Source organism: Monopterus albus, unplaced genomic scaffold (genome assembly GCF_001952655.1).
Source record: "Monopterus albus unplaced genomic scaffold, M_albus_1.0 scaffold23.1, whole genome shotgun sequence".
In the NCBI taxonomy this organism is placed as follows: domain Eukaryota; kingdom Metazoa; phylum Chordata; class Actinopteri; order Synbranchiformes; family Synbranchidae; genus Monopterus; species Monopterus albus.
In genome coordinates this window covers 577,477-594,581 of record NW_018127903.1, presented here as the reverse complement: position 1 = coordinate 594,581, position 17,105 = coordinate 577,477, and the positions used below count along the sequence as shown (strand labels likewise).

Here is a 17,105-nt window from a genome sequence, read left to right as displayed (position 1 = left end):
TTCCGGGTGCGAGCCCTGGCCGCCCCGGGGCCTTTCTGTGCGGAGTTTGCATGTTCTCCCCGTGCTTGCGTGGTTTCTCTCCGGGTGCTCCGGCTTCCTCCCACAGTCCAAAAACATGCATCTTAGGTTGATTGGCGACTCTAAATTGCCCCTAAATTAATCAATAAAGCAAATCTAATAAAGCTTTAATGATCATTCAGTCAGATTCTCTATTTTATTGCTGTTTTTCCAATATAAATCATTTTACAAGGACAGGACAGAATGCAAGAATTACAGGTTATACATGATCTAATATTGTATTAGATTAGATTAGATTAGAGTACAGTGTGCAAATGAATAACAGAACTTCAGTGTTACTGGTAACAGAGGTGTATTGCATTGGTCCCAGCAGGAGAGATGAGAAAGGGTGAGGTGTGTGTAGTGGTATAGAAGAAGGAAGTGGGGGGTCAATGGGGGCAGAGTTCAGTAAACAGACAGCTGTGGGGAAGAAGCTGTCTGAGTCCGCTCTTTTTGGTCTGGAGGCTCCTGAAGCACCTCACCGAGGGCAAGAGGTCAAATATTATATGTATGTGAACCTGCCACATGGCCCTCAAAATAAGCCACAACCTAACCATGTGCTTGCACATGTGCACATCATAGCTGTGCTCTGGTACCTTAACAAATTGCACTAAACCTGGGTTTTAGAGACACCCTTTCTCTCACTTTATAGCCCTATATGTCAGCAGCTAGATAGCTAAAACACAGATAACCAACCTACCTAGCTGTATCACAATAGATCAGCAGCTAGGTTAGTTATAAATCAATAGGTTATTAAATCAAATCAAATTTTATTTGTATAGTGCCAAATCACATCAAAAGTCATCTCAGGACACTTTACAAAGTAAGGTCTAGACCTTACTGTTATCAATATTATTACATAAGGAAAGCCCAACAAATCCCCCTTGAGCAAGCACTTGGCGACAGTGGGGAGGAAAAACTCCCTTTAACGGAAGAAACCTCCGACAGACCCCGGCTCTTGGTGGGCGGCCTTCTGCCTCAACCGGTTGGGGTGAGTGGATAGAGGAGAGACAAAAGAAGAAAAGCAACAAGACACAACAATCAAACACTGATCAGGTCGATGTGGCTGGTGACTGCTCATCAGAGACGTACAGCTCAAGGGCCAGGGCAACCTGCAGAAAGGTACAGGAGAGAGGAGACACAAAGTTAGTAATGTGTAATGGTGGCATATAGAAGCATAGGGAGAGAGAGGAGAGGAGAGCAGAGCAGGAGGGGAGGGGAAAGAAACTCAGAGCATAATAAAAATCCAGAAACTCTGTGTCTTATTAAACAGCTGGTGTAATTTGTCAAATAGGTGTCCTTTCCTTAACCTCTTTTTAGTACAGGTTACACTGAACATATTTCTATCCTTACATGGTTTTTAGGCCTGGAAAAGACGGAACAACAAAAAGTCATCAGAACAACCTTGTGACAGCCCTGCCTGAAAATGAAAGACAGCGTTGTGTCAGGCTCCGGTTCTCAAAGTACAATACAGTGACAACGTTAGCGCGTCTAACCTTCGTCAAATATACTATCTTAATACATAATGAAAACACAGAATAAAAGAACAGTGTAGCCTACCTTAAAGACCCGGCTCGATGCTCACTTGTCACAAAAGCTAAGTAAAGGAACAGGTCTGTAATTTTTACGTGTTACAATGCACAAACCAACATTCAAAATTTTGCGCCCAGTGGCTATGGGCGCGCCCATTCACAGAGTGGGCGCAGCAAATGGCTATAGCTGCATTTGGAGCTCGGCCCCTTCTGCCTCAGACTCAACAAACACCTGTACCCATTTCTCAAGATTCAAAAGACGTATGGCCGCGCCTACTCCGTGCGATTCTTATTGATGGTTGGATGATTGGTCTGCGGGAACCCCAATCTCACCAATGCCTTTCTCATCACCGATAAACAGGATGTGTTACATTTGGTTGTGCCAGCATCCCGCTTGTTACTAGCAGCAAGGGTAGGGAAACTCGTTTAAATGGAGTGCAGGCTGCACAGGAGGCTGATCTTCATCAGCTGATAATTGTATTTCCAGAAAATGGGCCATTCTTTCACATTAAGCAACATCATGTCTCTGCTTTTGAACACAGAGTAAACAGCCTATACAACTGGGTGAATACTGCCCCAAAGAGCCCAGACACCAGGACACAATTTTAATATTAGGTGTGATTTAATGGTTTTTATTTGATTCAATCATGATTTTACACAGTCTAGGTCAAGGAGTGAATTTTCAAGCTCAGCGTGATTCAAATGCCTTGTCTGCAAAGTTTCTTCAAAGTATGGTGTCCACATTTTCTGACCACAAACAGGCTGCTGTTCATTGTTCTACGGGGCTTCACCTGTTGTTTCGTTGATGTACCACAGTTTGCCATGGCTTCATGTGCCGACATGAAGCCATGGCAAACTCAATAATACAACTTTCTGATCATCTTTCTGTTTGTGCCATCTTCCTGTTTGCCTCCAGGATCCAGCTTCATCCACAGCCTCAGAGGCAGACTCAGACAACAGAGAGGGGGAACCTGTCACTATCAACTACAAGCCCTCACCCTTGCAGATGAAAGCTCATTGCAAACAAGGGACATGTGCATTTTCATGTGCCGAATTTAAATGGAACGACAACCACGCCCATCCGGGACAAACCGGCTGGTCGGATTTTGGAACGCGCCCTCAGATAACTGAAAAAGACCAGCGCTTTGAGGAGTAACCAGATGCTAAGTGATGGTGTTTGGACGAGAGAATCCCACAGTAACATGTTGAATGTCACATAAAGCACTGTTTACATCACACAGCGTCACACGTTTTAGATACAGTCTCAGATTAGTGAGGACAGCCTTGTGCGTAATGGATGGCACAAGGCAGCTCCACTAGCTCTCACGGGCAACACGGTCGGTCTGAATGTAAAGGTAAACATTATTCAGGGATTTCAGGCCTAACAGTGAAATCATCAGGGCATTTTTATGAAATCAAAAGTTCAAACTCCAAGACAAAGGGGTTATTAATATACGTGCAGGGATGACTCCAGCACATGGATCCATGAAATCAGCAACACAACAAAATGACCCAACCTCTAGACTGCCCATGTGTTTTGAATCCATGCAGTCTCTGATCCCTAATTAATAAAATATCATAAAATCAAACTTTTCAGCTTCTACTCTGGGTCCAAACAGCTGACGTTCTTCTGTAAGACAAGGAGAGTGATAATTTGTTGACCTGTGTCGACCTCTACAACTACTCCAATATTGTGCATGAAAATGTATGTGGGCTACATATAAAGTGGTCATCATATCAGTTTGCTTCTGTATTTGAGCTGACCAGACTTGAAATGAAACTGCATAAATGAATTAACAGGCATTGTTGATCTGGCAGATATTTAGCCTGCCACTGCTCCATCTCTGTATGGGTGTGATTTAAAGAATCATCACATCTCACTTTCCAAAGTATTTGGTGTCACTTCATACTTCAGTAATAAAATCATTAATGTTCATATTGTAGAGCAGAACTCACAGACTGTCTGCAGTATATGAGAAATAGGCCTACAGGACATGTAATGTGCTGTAAATTGGCTATATTCAGCTTCTCTGACTGACTCAAAATTATCTGGTAACAGAATAAACCTACAAAGTCTAAATGCCATCTTATTAAATCGCAATCACTGCAAGTATACAAGAAATGATACATCTCAAGAAAACGTTATGTTGTTTAAGCCAGTCAGCTCTCAGATCAGGCCCCATGACTTAATTCATCCTTTAAATGTGATATGAGATTTAGGTCCATCTACTTCAGAGATGCAAAAGAGAAAGAAGAAATAAATTGAGAAACAAAATAGGAACCTCATATTGACATTATAGTGATTCACTCACATCATCTCAGGAAACTATACAGAAATTAATCTACGGTATTACGCACTTTGGTAGAAACCACACTGGTCCATTTTAAAAGGCCCCCTCTCAGTCCCCGGACCCTAGCTTGGGATACCCCACCCGGAAGTGGGTGGTAGTCACCGTCACCCAACTGGTCACACCACCGTCGGCATACTGACTGCTGGGATGAAGCTCGCCACCGGAGATCTACCCAGATTGCTACAAATCTGAGATCACTCACAGTCTCGGCGATAACTCGTAGAAACGACCCGTTGCCATTGTTGAGTTTCTAAGAAGAGGGAGTAAAGAGGGGCGTTGCCAAAATGATGGAAGAAATCGATAGATTTCAGGTTCCGAGTGTCGTGCAGGAGGCGGAGATGCAGGCTGAGATGCAGCCGCTGGTAAGTCAGATTTGTAGGGTGATGGAGATGATCGGTGAGTATTTTGATGCTGTTTTCTTATTTAAAATGCCATTATGAATCTGGGATGCTTATGATGTATGAGGTCTGCCATTCATAATAGGCTATGCTTTGAGATCACGACAAATCCATCATCTGCCGTGCGTAATATTGACAGATGTTCTAATGGGGCCATCTCCGCAAGTTTTTTCGACTACTATCAGACAGTAAAATCTTAAAATGACAGTATACTGGATCAGAATGTGACAGACTTGCTCCTAGATTGTTCCTCTGTGCAGTGCGATCAGCGTCCGGTCTGCTGCGTAGAGAGCAGCATCCGTCATGTCTGGCAAAAACAAGCATCCCATCCCGACGCTGCTGCTACATCCTCGGGATCCATATAGCAAGTTACTCTATCTTAAGTGGATTAATGAGATGCTCTTCATCTCGAAAATACGCGCGTATAAATCATTAAACCACCGTCTTTTCATAAAAAATAAAAACTGTAAATGATTTTGGCGGTGCGCTCCGTGGCCTGTAGCGGGGCCCTGGGTTACTGCAGCCTGCAGGGCGGCCTCTGCTGCCCACGGTCGTGGTCGTAAGAGAGCCAAGCTAGACCCACAGCAGTATGGACTCATCTCCATCCTCCATATGATTGTTACGGTGTTTTTCTTACCTTTGTCCTGTATATTATTTTAAGGGTCTTTGCTAAATTGGGATCCGAGGACTTCCGGTATTCCCCCAAGCAACCCGAACAAATCAAAGATCATTTTAAGTTCAGTGCATTCATTTATAATCACCATTTCAGTAGCTTATTAGCTGCCTTTAAAGGTTTATATGAACCTGTTTTTGAAACAGTGCTTCATACACTGGCATTCAGTTATTCCTCATACAGTATGTTTTACATATTCATAAGGTAGGCATAGTAGGGTCTATTATGCATTACATAAAGACATTAATTATTCATAGTTGCCTCAGTAATGCAACTTTCTGATCATCTTTCTGTCTGTGCCATCTTCCTGTTTGCCTCCAGGACCCAGCTTCATCCACAGCCTCAGAGGCAGACTCAGACAACAGAGAGGGGGAACCTGTCACTATCAACTACAAGCCCTCACCATTGCAGATGAAAATAGGTGAGTAAGAGCTGTTGTAATTCTAGGCTAAGTGTTTATCACAAGACAAACAAGGTGAAAATACGTTGTGGATCATCCTTGTCCTGCTGCTATATTGTCAGCAGAGATAATATTATCAGTTCATCTGTTGATTAGTTTATAAGTTAACCCAGTGGGGATTTTTTTTTGTTTATAATATGTCAATAGGGTAAGAAAATCCCAATCACAAGTTCCCAGAGCAAGTTGTTACCAAGGTGGTTGCTTTTTTTCCCCCTGAACAATCGTCCCATGGCCCCAAAGTATTTAGTTTACACTCATGTTATAAAGAGAAACACCATAAATCTCACACTTTAGAAACTAGAACCAGCTGAGGTTTGGCATTTGCTTGATTAGTGACTTCAACAGTGAAACAGTGTTTATCAAATAGGCTATAAATGTTTCAGCTGTAATCGATTTTTTGTTTGTCCTGTGGATATCCAGGGCAAAACATATTAGGCACTCTGGCTTGTTTTATGTTTGGGGAACTGAGCCTCTTGTGTTTATGAAAAGCCACTGCCCTTCAAGGCTCATTTCAGCAGCTTGGTGAGCACTTCTTTCTTTTTTCCTTTTTTTTTTTTTTTTACTCCTACTGCAACAGTTTCTCTTCTTAACTGCACTTGTCTAAAGCTTTTCAGAAGAATGTTCCATTGTGAATAAACTATTAGGTCAAAGAAATGCATTAAAAGGTCCTTTTAAAAATATAACAATCTACATGTGCAGTTTCAGCCACTGTACCAGTTCTTTTCACTCTTCATCCGTCCTGCATATTGAACGTGAGACCGCAGTGATGGCTGCCATTGTACATCATATTATTCTGTTTAATCTTACTGGTTGTTTCTAAGTTTTTATGTCATAAAATTATCCTGTCTTAAAATACAGTCTGAGCATATTCCTTTAAGTATGCATGCTTGTTAAACTACTCATTTTTCCTTTGTGACCTTGAGAAGGAAAGGTGCATTCAGTAGCCTTTCAAAACATGTTTCTGTATTAAAAATTCTACATTTTCTAGTGTCTTCACAGTGTAATGTTGTAGTTCATCGTTGGCTCAGACTCAGCTAACAGTATTAGTCATCCGTCATCTCATCACTGATGAGAATCAAAAAAGGGAGAAAAGGGAGGCGAGAGCGTTTGATGTCACACGAGGAGTCTGTTCTTTGTGAACCTACTGTCTCATCTCTTTAAGGATTTTAATCAACCCAAACACTGCCTAATGGATTACAAAACAGAAACTGATCTGGGAGATGTCATGTTCAGAAAGCGAGTACGTCATCGTCCTCTCAAAGTCGACTGCAGGTGGAATTAAACCCGGTTCCTCTCCCTGATTGTCACACTTCCTTATGGGTGTCAGAGTTTATAATGTTGTTTCAGTCAAATAAAAGCAAACAACAGAAAGTTGAGAAATATATCCTAATCATAATTTGTCTTATATATAATTTGTAAACTGTGTGATTGTCGTTAGCAATGCAATGCTTCTCATCAGCACATTATACGGGTTCCCCGTTTACTTAATCTTATTATAAACAATTTGCACCATTTGATTGCATGTGTCTTGTAAGTCTTACAAGAACATGGCTGCGACATCAGTTTAACCTTCATTTGTTTGTGCAGAATGTCTGTCATTTGAAGCCTAACTAATGTGTGTGTTCCTATGTCTCTGTCACATGTGTAGAGAAACAGAGAGAGCTGGCTAGGAAGGGCTCGCTGAAGAACGGCAACGCTGTAGGTAGTCCGGTCAACCAGCAGCCAAAGAAGAACAACGTCATGGCAAGAACAAGGTAAGAAGTGAGCAACATGACCTTGGTTTAATGGAGGAATGAGATAGACTTCTAGCTTCTGCTGCTTGCTGTTGTGTATCTGAGAGATGGCAGTAATTACAACGGATTTTATTTTGGAGGTCAAAGTGAAGTTTTTGTGTATGTAAATGTTCAGGTGCAAAGTCTAAAGCATGTTTATTGGGCTTGAATAGATGGATTTTATTCTCAGCTCTCATCACTTCCTTTCTCTGTCAGGGTAGTAAAGAAAAAATAGCTTCATTGATTCAGGGTGTGTGACACGGCCAAGTTTGAAATTGGACCTCTTTCATGCTTCTTTCATTAACTGTGGCTAAGCTGTGATGTTGCCTCCAAGCCCACCTTCCTCTGCCCAGCTGGTTCTTACTCACCTCTTCCTGTTTGTGAATCCACCTCCGTTATACCCTCTTTCTGCTCCTCTGCTCTGTCTCTCTCTCTCTCTTTGTTCCCTTCGCACAGGTTGGTAGTGCCCAATAAAGGCTATTCCTCTTTAGACCAGAGCCCAGATGAGAAGCCCTTGGTGGCCCTAGACACTGACAGGTGAACACACACACGCACATTAATACACTTCTTTCTAACATGCTTTTTCTTGCCAGAGAAACACACCAAATATGCTAACTGATGTTTTTCTGTTGCAGTGATGATGATTTTGACATGTCTAGATACTCATCGTCGGGATACTCCTCTGCTGAGGTGAGCTGTGTGACAGAGCAGATAACTGTGCACTCTTTACCTCACATCTACTCTCTGAGTCACTCTCTCTCTTTGCTTCATCACTCTATTTCCCACAACCGCCAACAGACCAAGAGTCAGACCTTTATAAGCCAGTCTTCTCCATAAATCATGTTAATTCTCTAGGCGTGCGCTCTCCCTGTAAGTGCACGATTACACTGCAGACACACTTGCGTACAAATCTGACACAAAGCAGGAAACAAATGAAATGTCATCTCTGGGTGTCTGCTCCTGTAAATCCTGTTTTCAACACTACTGACAATATATCCTAAGTGCTAATCACAGACACTTCATCATATCTGTTCCCCACAGGAATTCTCATCCCCACCCTCTAACTCGGTTTTCTGTCTCTGACACATCCAGGCTTTTGGATATATTGCAAGTTATATTTGAAAGCCCACAAGTGTTGATATCGTAATGCCACCATGCTGTCAGAAATAATTAGCTAATGTACAGTAAATGTGGAAACCCGTTTAGCCATTGTCTCCTCTTTCGTAGTACCAGTTAGTTCTACAACAGACAAGACAGTTTATACATGAAGAGTTAAATGCTGGGATATTCAATGAAGACAAGCGCTGATCGTTACAGCCATCTGTGAAAGTACCATAACTCACTTTGCCATGGTTACAGCTGTAACTTGAGCCAGCCTAAGTAAGAACAGACAGTCTTAATATTTGTACATTGCACATTGTGTCAGTCAGATAAAGTCAGACAACAGGTGTGTCTGTTGTCATAAAACACAAGTCATTTATTTCAGCGTATGAATTTCTGTTTTTCATGTTGGGCTTGATAAATGAAAACTTCAAATCCAGAGAAGGTTTGTTTACTAATGATGCACCTCATTGCAGTCAGTGCGATTGCTTTCTTCCCTCCCCCTTTTGCGTGCACATCGCTATTTTACCTTCCTCAACTCATGGGTTCCTAACCCTCTCATATTGACAACATTGTTGCTGATGAGATGGGAATATTATAACGCAAACACCCGGTTTTCACACAGTAGGCCTTTTGTCTGCCCTGCCTTTTCCAAAGTAACAAACTACTTAATGGAAAAGTTCAGCATTTTGGGAAGTACTGGACAAGTTGCCTGGCAACCACTAGAGACTCCAAGCAGTTACTGGTACCAGCCAAGAATCGGTCTAGCACATAACCCCTGTAACACAAGGAATTGTCATTTTTACACTTTGATTTTTGTATTAAACAAGTTATTACTGTATGTGCTAATTAGTGAACTTTAGAGGTAGGTTGATTTTGTTTCCATTGACCACAGCCAGGCTAGTTGTGTGTTTCAAGTTACATGTTTACTGTGAACACATGAGACTGGTATTGATTTTGATGGACTTATTACCTCACATACTGATGGTCTGCTTTACTGCAATCAGTTGTTGTGGGAGTAATGGAGTGTAAAGTTTGATGTTTATAAGGATTTTTATTAGCAGAATCAGATCTTAACCTCATGGCCCAGTAGCAAATGCTCTGTAGCTCAACAATGATCCGTGACACGGGTTGAGAAACATTGTAATAATGCATCAACCTCTGTCTATCCACCTCTCTTCAGCAAATCAATCAGGATCTGAACATCCAGCTGCTGAAAGATGGCTACCGCCTAGATGAGATCCCGGACGATGAGGACCTGGATTTGATCCCACCCAAATCAGTCAACCCTACCTGCATGTGCTGCCAGGCAACCTCGTCTACCACCTGTCAAATACAGTAACCCCAGCCCTCTGACCTTCTGACCCCACCCCTTTCCATACAACATAACCCCCAATCTTCACCCGCTGTGAGTTTACTGCGCCGGCAGAATGGTGACAGTGAAGCATTGGAAGAACATTATGATGACAGTTAAGTGCTATGATAATAAAGACAATGAAACTAACATATAGAAACATTGGTTTAAAATCTAGGAGAAAGAACAAATGTGATAATATTCAGTATGTATTTAAGATAAGAGTAAAACTGGTGGTTTCCTCCTATGGTAGGACGTGCACTTGTGTGTGATAGCCCGTCTCCTGGTGCACATGATGTAACATAACACAGTGGTACTAGTGGACAAACAAATGATGCTGTAAAATGATTTCACTGGTTTTGAAGAATAAGAAACAATACCATAACTGCTGACTCAACTGTTTAACTACATTTTGGATTGCATTTTGCAGGTTCGTTGTTTTAATTATTATTTAAATGCTTACTGTTTTTTTTTTGTTTGTTTGTTTTTTACAACCTGAGGGATCAGTATGATTTTATGTGTTGACTTGGAGATATTTGAAAAGGAGTGCAGTCTTAGCACCACAAATAGAGGATATCTGGTACTGTATTCATTGTACTGTACAGGGTTGTTATGTAGCACAGGCCTGGCCAATGCACAGCACCTTCAACATGTTTGCGTTCCTTGCCCTACAGTGTACAGGCTTGGGATATTTCGTTACAGAGTTTAGGGATGAATGTATGAACATGAACGGCTAAGGAAAGAATCGCATGAAGAGCACCAGACTGGATAAGTGAATGGAAAATAATAAGTAAGTAGCTTGTTGCACATTTGATATTTGTCCCATTTCTGTTGGGCAATCACATGCTGCTGTTGTGGCATTAACTTGACTTGTATTGTTTTGAATTTGAGCTTTTTTTGTCATTCTTTGGGCCCATATCTGTGTACTTTCTCCTCTATAGCAGTGAGAGTGTCTTATCTGCAATGAACTGTGTCAAAAGGGAAGATTACATATCATTACACTGACCCTCTAACACATGATGCCCATGCTATCAAGGCCAAAGGGACTTGGTGGGGGCTTTAGATTGACTTTTCAGCATTGTCTGTTACATTGCCCACCGCGGTATATCTTCTTGATGTCACAGAACCTGATGATCACTGGATACTCCCCTCCTCATTTCTATCGTCACACCACAGATCATTAAGGGAGCAGACAGGTTCAGACACCAGAAGGATTGAACCTATCTTCTCTCTCTCTGTCTCACACAAACGCGCGCGCGCGCGCACACACACACACACACACACACACACTACATATATATGCATATGCATGCATACAATACAATGCCAAACTAAAGAGTGAGATGACATCTATTTGTCAATAGGTAGGAAATTGTTTACCGACTACAACAACATCGATTGTTGACTCGGAGCACCAATATCCTTCATTTATGACCCTTGTATCAGTTGATTATTTGCAATTAAAGTATGCCTTAAGTACAGAGAAATTTAAAAGATGTGTATATTTGTTCCTATCTTGAGCATTTAGTTTATTTGAAGAACATTAGCTGTCTGTGAAGTTATGCATTTTTTTTTTTATTTTATTTAGACATGTGTGATTGTTTTTCTTTGGTTTTCCTTTTTATAAACCATTTTCTTGTATTGTAAACACTTCCATTACAGTATTTAACAATTGTATTGTTATGTGCGGTGTATGAAAACAACAAATAAACACAAAGCTAATGTAGCACTCCCTGTTCTCCCTTATTGTTTATGTTGTTACACCTTCATTGCACTATATTATCAGAATCTGCTTTATTGGCCAGGTGTGTCAGACACATGAGGAATTTGACTCTGGTACTATATTATCAATGGAAATATAACAAAAACAGGATTACTGTATTTACATAACCTCTAGAGTCCTGAGCTTTGGAAACCCAAGCTGTGCGGTCCTCATATGAGGACGCAGGGACTCTAGAGGTTAAAGTTAGGAAATACAGTGAACTTCTATAGAGGCCTGCAAGGGTCACGGAAATAATACAGGAATTCATTAACTGATATTTAATTAGACAATAAAAACAAATTAGTAAGTGATTTTGTTCATTTGTATTTTTTGGGCAATAAAAAAAGGAATTTTGAAAAATAATTTTAAAAGGCAATAAAAAGACAATTTATTAAAAAAATGTACAAATGAATTATTAATCCTATATCAATGTTTCCATGACCCTTGTGGTCTTCTGTAAAGTTCAACAGTGTCAGGTATGTAGGAAAGGAGTAATGAGCAAATGTTGAAAAGAAAAACAAATATTTTAATGTTAAAACTTTTGAGCAGTAATTGTTACACATCTATGCATATTGCAATAACCTGGGGTCTGTATTGACAGTCCCTGGTTACAGTACAGTAGCAGCAGACACACTCACACACACTCAGGGCTTCAACCTGAAAGGCACCAACAGCCAGTCAGTTGTTACATCGCCAGAAAAGAAACAGCATTTCAATTTACAAATGTATGTAGTCCTCTGAGGTTAACTACACCTAAGTTTACATTATATCTGGACGTTTTAATGCATTATGTATAAAAAAAAAACTAATGACATCAGCTGTGCTTCTGGCTCCCTTATTGGACGAATAAGACCTCACCTCATTAGTAATATAATACAAAACATACCAGAAGAACAACTAATACATTGTGCTAAACAAATACATGCAAACATGCTAAATGGTGGAATTCACTGACTGACAATCTAGTCATGAGAGCATACTTTCAAATGCTAAGACGGAAAAGAAAAGATTTTATGATTTTTCTGTTATGAGAAATGTTGTGCTTCCATGTCACCACCAGGGGGTGTAATATTGATTTTGCATCACATTTTCCCTGATCAACTGTACAGAGTGAAGGTGAAGCTAGTACAATGTACAGCAACTGGCTCTGTTTGTATAAGAGACAGTAGTTGATATTTAATACTTTGAATAAATAATCTGACAATGTGCGTTTAGAAAGTAATTCCAAAACATAGAAAATCTTTTCTGCTACAAAACCCTTACAAGGCACACACGGCCTTGTATACAGTTAATGTGAATCAATATGCTGCTAAAAATATTTCAACTACAAGAGAAAAAGTAAAGTTCCCAGTTATGTGACATATTTCAGGCCTAAAAAGCAGCACAAATATTGAAATGTATTTGCCCTTGATGCTGGCTTATGTATTATGGTCTTGCCAAGCACTGTAGGTATTTTTTTATCAAGATGTGACAGAATTTATGCTTGGTCACAGAAAACACACTGCCTATACCTGATTTACTATAAGCCCACAGCCAAATACAATAATTTAAATATGCAAGCTCGGTATCCCTCTTTATTAAAGATCTGTCTTATTACTAATAATACTTAACTACACTATTTAATATATTGTCCATCTGAAAGGTAGTCTGTTTAACCTATTTACATAATAATACTGCTATACTGTACATGTGCTTTATCCTGCACTGAAATGAAAATATGTGTTTATATGAGCCCAACAGTACTCTTCACAAAAAGGACTAATCCCAAGACTTTTTCCACACACTAGGAATATGTCAGTTAAAAAAAAAAATCTTGCTGTCTTCACCTGCATAAGTCGTCTGTGAACACATGTAGTGTTTATAAAAAAAAACAAAATAAAAAAAACTACACTATATATGTATATGAATACCACATGGATGGAGGATTCTTCCAGGAAAATAAAACAACATGAAGCAAAATGATTACAAATGGTGAAACAACTAGGCCTGTCTGACAGAACTTGAATAACCTTTAACAAATACCGGTCACCTCAGGGAATAATAGGGGGAGCTTTAATTTCAAAATGTTTCTGTTTGCTGTTGCACAATGTGCATAGCAGAAAAACTCTGAATAATGGTCTAGCTGGTTGAGTTGTCTAACTTAAAGGGATTTGTGTGTAAAGGTGTACACACCACACAGGTGACTTAAAGGGATTTGTGTGTAAAGGTGTAAACACCACACATGTGTGTCCGTGTTTGTATGCTGCTGTATCTAGTGCATACGTATACCCTTATGTATATATGTACATTATGAATGTTTGTCTCACAGGCCTACAGGGCTTTGGTCTCCAGAATCAGAGGAGGACATGGACATGGAGCAGCGGCGCCTCTTAGCTGCACCGGAGCCCAGAAGCATGCTGGGATGGAAGCCTGTGTGTCGCCGAGCGTGTTTAGTCAGATGGTCGCTCCTCATGAAGCACTTGTCACACAGTGGACAGTTGAAGCGCTTCTCGCCTGTGTGTGTGCGGTAGTGACGTGTCAGCTCATCTGATCGGGAGAACTTCTTGCCACAGTCTGGCCAGGTACACTCGAAGGGGCGCTCACCTGAGAAAACAAACACAAGTTCTGTATTGCTACCTTTTTATATACTTTGAGTGCATTTATATAATTAGCTCCAAGCTTAACCTCTGGGTTTTGTTTTTCCCCACTGTTTGGGGACCCTCTTGTGTCAACACCAATCGCTGCTGTAGAGCAGATCAAAATCCCACACATACAAAATTAATCAAGTGAGAGGAGGAGGAGGAGGAGAAAGTAAAGAGCACAGGCTTGAGAGTAATTATGGGGGATTTGTCAAAGGAAAAGGCAATTTTGGGAAGGCCTGCATAAATAGCATTTTCAAGAAAAATAACAGAAGACAGTGATTTAGAAAAGGTGAGTCGTGATAAGATCCTCCTGAACAAAAACAGAAAAATAAAATAAAATAAAATAAGACTCCCCCCACCTCCTCCTCCTCCTCCCCCTCCACCACGTGTTCCACCTTACCACATGTCTGCTCTTGTTTACAATCGCACAGGAGAGGAGGAGGAGGAGGAGGATGACGTATGAGGAAATAGTGCAGGGAGGGTTACCTCTGGAGAAGAACATGCGATAACAGTGTCGCAGTGACCCGCATGTGAAGCATAACCACTATGTCGCAATTATAGTAACTACACTTACTTGCTGTCACAACACGTGTACAATGGTGCGTGTTAACACCCAAAACAGGTGCCTCTTTTATAACATAACGCGTAACAATCATCTGAGGCGCTGTTTGGATAATATAATAACTCACAGTACTCCAGGATGATTTATCACACCTGAACAATCTGTCACAAATATGGGTGGCGGTACATGGTGTTCCCAGATCTCAGTGTCAACAGCACATGAAACACTCCCCCTCTAAATCACATACGCCTCTTCCCCTCCCTCATCCAGCCTGTGGCCCACTGTGGGCTGGTCAGCAGAGCCCCAGCAAACAGCCTTTCCTATAATCTGTAATTCATTTTCAGGAACATGTATTGTCTCAGTTACACTCCTCATGTCACATCACATGGGTATTGTCTACAACATTAAGAATGACAATCAAAGTGTGACCTTATGAGGAAATAATCACATTTGGGGCATTTGATCTCCTAAGAGTCTATTACATTACGTCCTAAAATCGCCAGTACAGTAGCTAATAGGTGTCAACACGCGTCGGGGAAAAAATAGCTGAAGCGACGCAGAGCGGTTTCGCTGACGTTGCCAGAACCAAGCCTTAGTTTCGTAGGCTTGTCGCCCAAGCGCTTCACTTACCAGTGTGGACCCTTAGGTGGGCTTTGAGGTGGGACGACTTGCCGTACATCTTTCCACAGCCGGTAAAAGGGCAGCAGTGCCTTTTCTCGGGAGGCTCTCTTCTCGCCGCCACCACCTTTTTGCTCCTGGACTGTTTGAGTGCCACAGAACCCCGGCCGTCCCCGGCGTTCATCCGGTAACCGGCCCGCTCCACCTTCTCCTGAGTGCCGGCGTCGCTAGCCCCGAGACATGCGCCGCCTCCCGCGCTGATAGCGTTGGGACTGCATTTGTTCAAGTCTAATAAAATCATTGCCACCATTAATAAAGTCCTGTGCTCCTGGTTCTCTTTCACCATGTCCTCTGTCCGTCCCCGTCCCGCTGGTCGGCTGGGGACACAGTCTGCAGAGACATGAACCTCCGACATCACTACAGCAGACCCGGATGGAGAAAAGGAACAATGTAGAGTAGTTATATATTTATAGACAATCCGACAAAACTGATACAATAAAGTAATCAAGCCGCAGTCCTCCAGTGAAGCATGCGGTTAACCATCCCAATGTGACTAATCCACAAAGGCTGTGTTTTCTTGGTGAGCTTGCAGGGCGGATAAATAAACACCCCCAGGAAAGATAGCTGCTTGAATCGTCCTCCAGTTATTCCACCCTCCCTCTCCTTTTAATATGCTGGGTCAACAACAACAACCAAACGTGTTATTGGACCAGGCTTTGTGTATGCGTATTTTCCGCCTCTTTGTGCGCTCCCACACACGCGTCAACTTGCCCTATTTCACTGTGTGCACGACTTCTCTCAACTCCAAGAAACAATTTCGCGGAATCCCACAGTGTCATGATAAAACGAGGCTGCGATTGGCTGAGAGGAGACGTGACTCGTTTTTTTTGGAACTGACTTACAGGGGTGAGCGAGGGGATAGTGGGCCAATCACAGAGGAAAAGAGGGCTGGACCACACTGATGCTGCCTTCATGCACGTTCTGGAAGAGCACTATTATCCAGAATCAATCTTGAAGGTTGTGGGTAGCCTATGGGGACATTTCTATCTAAATTATAGGCTACCATATATACACTAAAAGAATTATTATTACATTTTAATTACGTTATATTATAACATAAGATTTTGATTGTGTCTGATTATAACAGAACCTATAAGTGAAGTGAAGCCTTTCATACCTTGACGCTACAGTACTAGTGGAGAAGAAGAAGTGAAAAATTGTTGGGAAGTTATGAGATGTTTATTGATTGTACAACAAGAAATGGAACTGTGGGCAGCAATAAATAAAAAAATATAAAAATAAAAGCAGGATAATCCTTATCATATTGATTTTACTTTTGCTGTACACTTTTAAAGTATATATGTTTCTGAATGGTTTAAAACTCCTGTTTACAGGCCTCTTAACTAATTTCCTTTCATGGCTACATATATTTACAACACACTTTAAAGATGCACCCGAATGCAACATCACATTATGGGGGTTGGGTTCATAACCACGTCAGAACAAGCCCTCAGCCCCACACTGCTGCCCCAGGTGGAGTAGGCTGGGGAGGCCTGTTCATTGTGGAACCCTTTTTTTTTTACTTTTACTATAACAATACATGCTGTGTACTTTTACTGCATATTTACAAAGTGATGCGTGGATGGATTTGCGTTTACTTAGCTCCAACATCTTGATTTGCAGGGGAATACAGATCCATTATGTACAAGGAAAGAAAAGATACAACACATAGGCTACATGTGCAGGTTGCACACTCTGCAAAGCCAAATGACACAGTTTACATTTTCCAAGAAACCCTGCAGCCTCTTTTCACAGACCACCCTGACCCACAGACGTATTACTGT

At 41.3% G+C, this 17,105-nt stretch overlaps 2 protein-coding genes across 2 annotated transcripts; one reads left to right on the top strand and one right to left on the bottom strand.

Moving 5' to 3' along the window:
* The first annotated feature begins 4,030 nt into the window (after window positions 1-4,030).
* Window positions 4,031-11,402, top strand: fam219ab (family with sequence similarity 219 member Ab). The gene is made up of 6 exons (XM_020594591.1): window positions 4,031-4,302; window positions 5,333-5,432; window positions 7,120-7,225; window positions 7,700-7,780; window positions 7,879-7,933; window positions 9,528-11,402. Exons 1-6 carry the CDS (start codon window positions 4,225-4,227, stop codon window positions 9,684-9,686), a joined length of 579 nt encoding a protein of 192 aa, XP_020450247.1. The 5' UTR covers window positions 4,031-4,224; the 3' UTR covers window positions 9,687-11,402.
* A 2,269-nt stretch (window positions 11,403-13,671) lies between these two features.
* klf9 (Kruppel like factor 9) lies at window positions 13,672-16,065 on the bottom strand. The gene is made up of 2 exons (XM_020594635.1): window positions 15,274-16,065; window positions 13,672-14,043 (listed from the first exon to the last, which is right to left on the bottom strand). Exons 1-2 carry the CDS (start codon window positions 15,674-15,676, stop codon window positions 13,763-13,765), a joined length of 684 nt encoding a protein of 227 aa, XP_020450291.1. The 5' UTR covers window positions 15,677-16,065; the 3' UTR covers window positions 13,672-13,762.
* Between the last annotated feature and the right edge of the window lie 1,040 nt (window positions 16,066-17,105).